Here is a 745-nt window from a genome sequence, read left to right as displayed (position 1 = left end):
TTTTTTTTTTTTTTTTTTTTTTTTTTTTTTTTTTTTTTTTTTTTTTTTTTTTTTTTTTTATATATATATAGATATGTGGTGCTGACGAAGGACTTTGAGAAGGGCTGGAAGGCCCACGTAAGGAAGCACGAAAGAGACTTCGAATTCTACTCTGTATAACTTGCTGCTGCTGCTGCTGCTGCTGCTGCTGCTGCTGCTGCTGCTGCTGCTGCAGTTGCTGCAGTTGCTGCAGTTGCTGCAGTTGCAGTTGCAGCAGCAGCAGGTGCTGCAGCAGGTGCTGCTGCAGCAGCAGGTAAGCACGAAAGAGACTTCGAATTCTAATCCGTATAAGTTGCTGCTGCTGCTGCTGCAGCTTGTGCTGCTGCAGCAGCTGCTGCAGCAGCTGCTGCTGCTGCAGCAGGTGGTGCAGTTGCAGCAGGTGCTGCTGCTGCAGTTAATGCTGCGGCTGCAGCAGGTGCTGCAGCAGCAGCAGGTAAGCACGAAAGAGACTTCGAATTGTACTCTGTGTAAACTGCTGCTGCTGCTGCTGCAGTTGCAGCAGGTGCTGCTGCAGCAGGTGCAGCAGCAGGTACTGCTGCAGCAGGTGCTGCTGCTGCAGTTGATGCTGCTGCAGTTGATACTGATGCAGATGATGCTACGGCAGTTGCTGCTGCTGCTGCTGCTGCAGCAGGTGCTGCTGTTGCTGTTGCTTTTGCTGCAACAGCAGAAATTATGCTGCTGCAGCAGCAGACGCTACTGTTGCTGC

General features: G+C 50.7%; 1 protein-coding gene across 1 annotated transcript in view; it reads left to right on the top strand.

Annotated features, from left to right (window-relative positions):
• Positions 1-628: 628 nt before the first annotated feature.
• Positions 629-745, top strand: part of EMH_0006730 (uncharacterized protein) — a gene marked incomplete at both ends in the record, with an annotated part of 2,978 nt that continues 2,861 nt past the window's right edge. The window contains one exon of the mRNA XM_013497642.1: positions 629-642. Coding sequence (XP_013353096.1) covers positions 629-642 — 14 coding nt within the window. The remainder of the gene's footprint in view (positions 643-745) is intronic.

This window comes from Eimeria mitis, genomic scaffold, assembly GCF_000499745.2.
Source record: "Eimeria mitis Houghton genomic scaffold, Emh_scaff282, whole genome shotgun sequence".
Classification (NCBI taxonomy): Eukaryota; Apicomplexa; class Conoidasida; order Eucoccidiorida; family Eimeriidae; genus Eimeria; species Eimeria mitis.
Note: the sequence above shows the minus strand (reverse complement) of the source record. Positions and strands in the feature narration are given on the sequence as shown.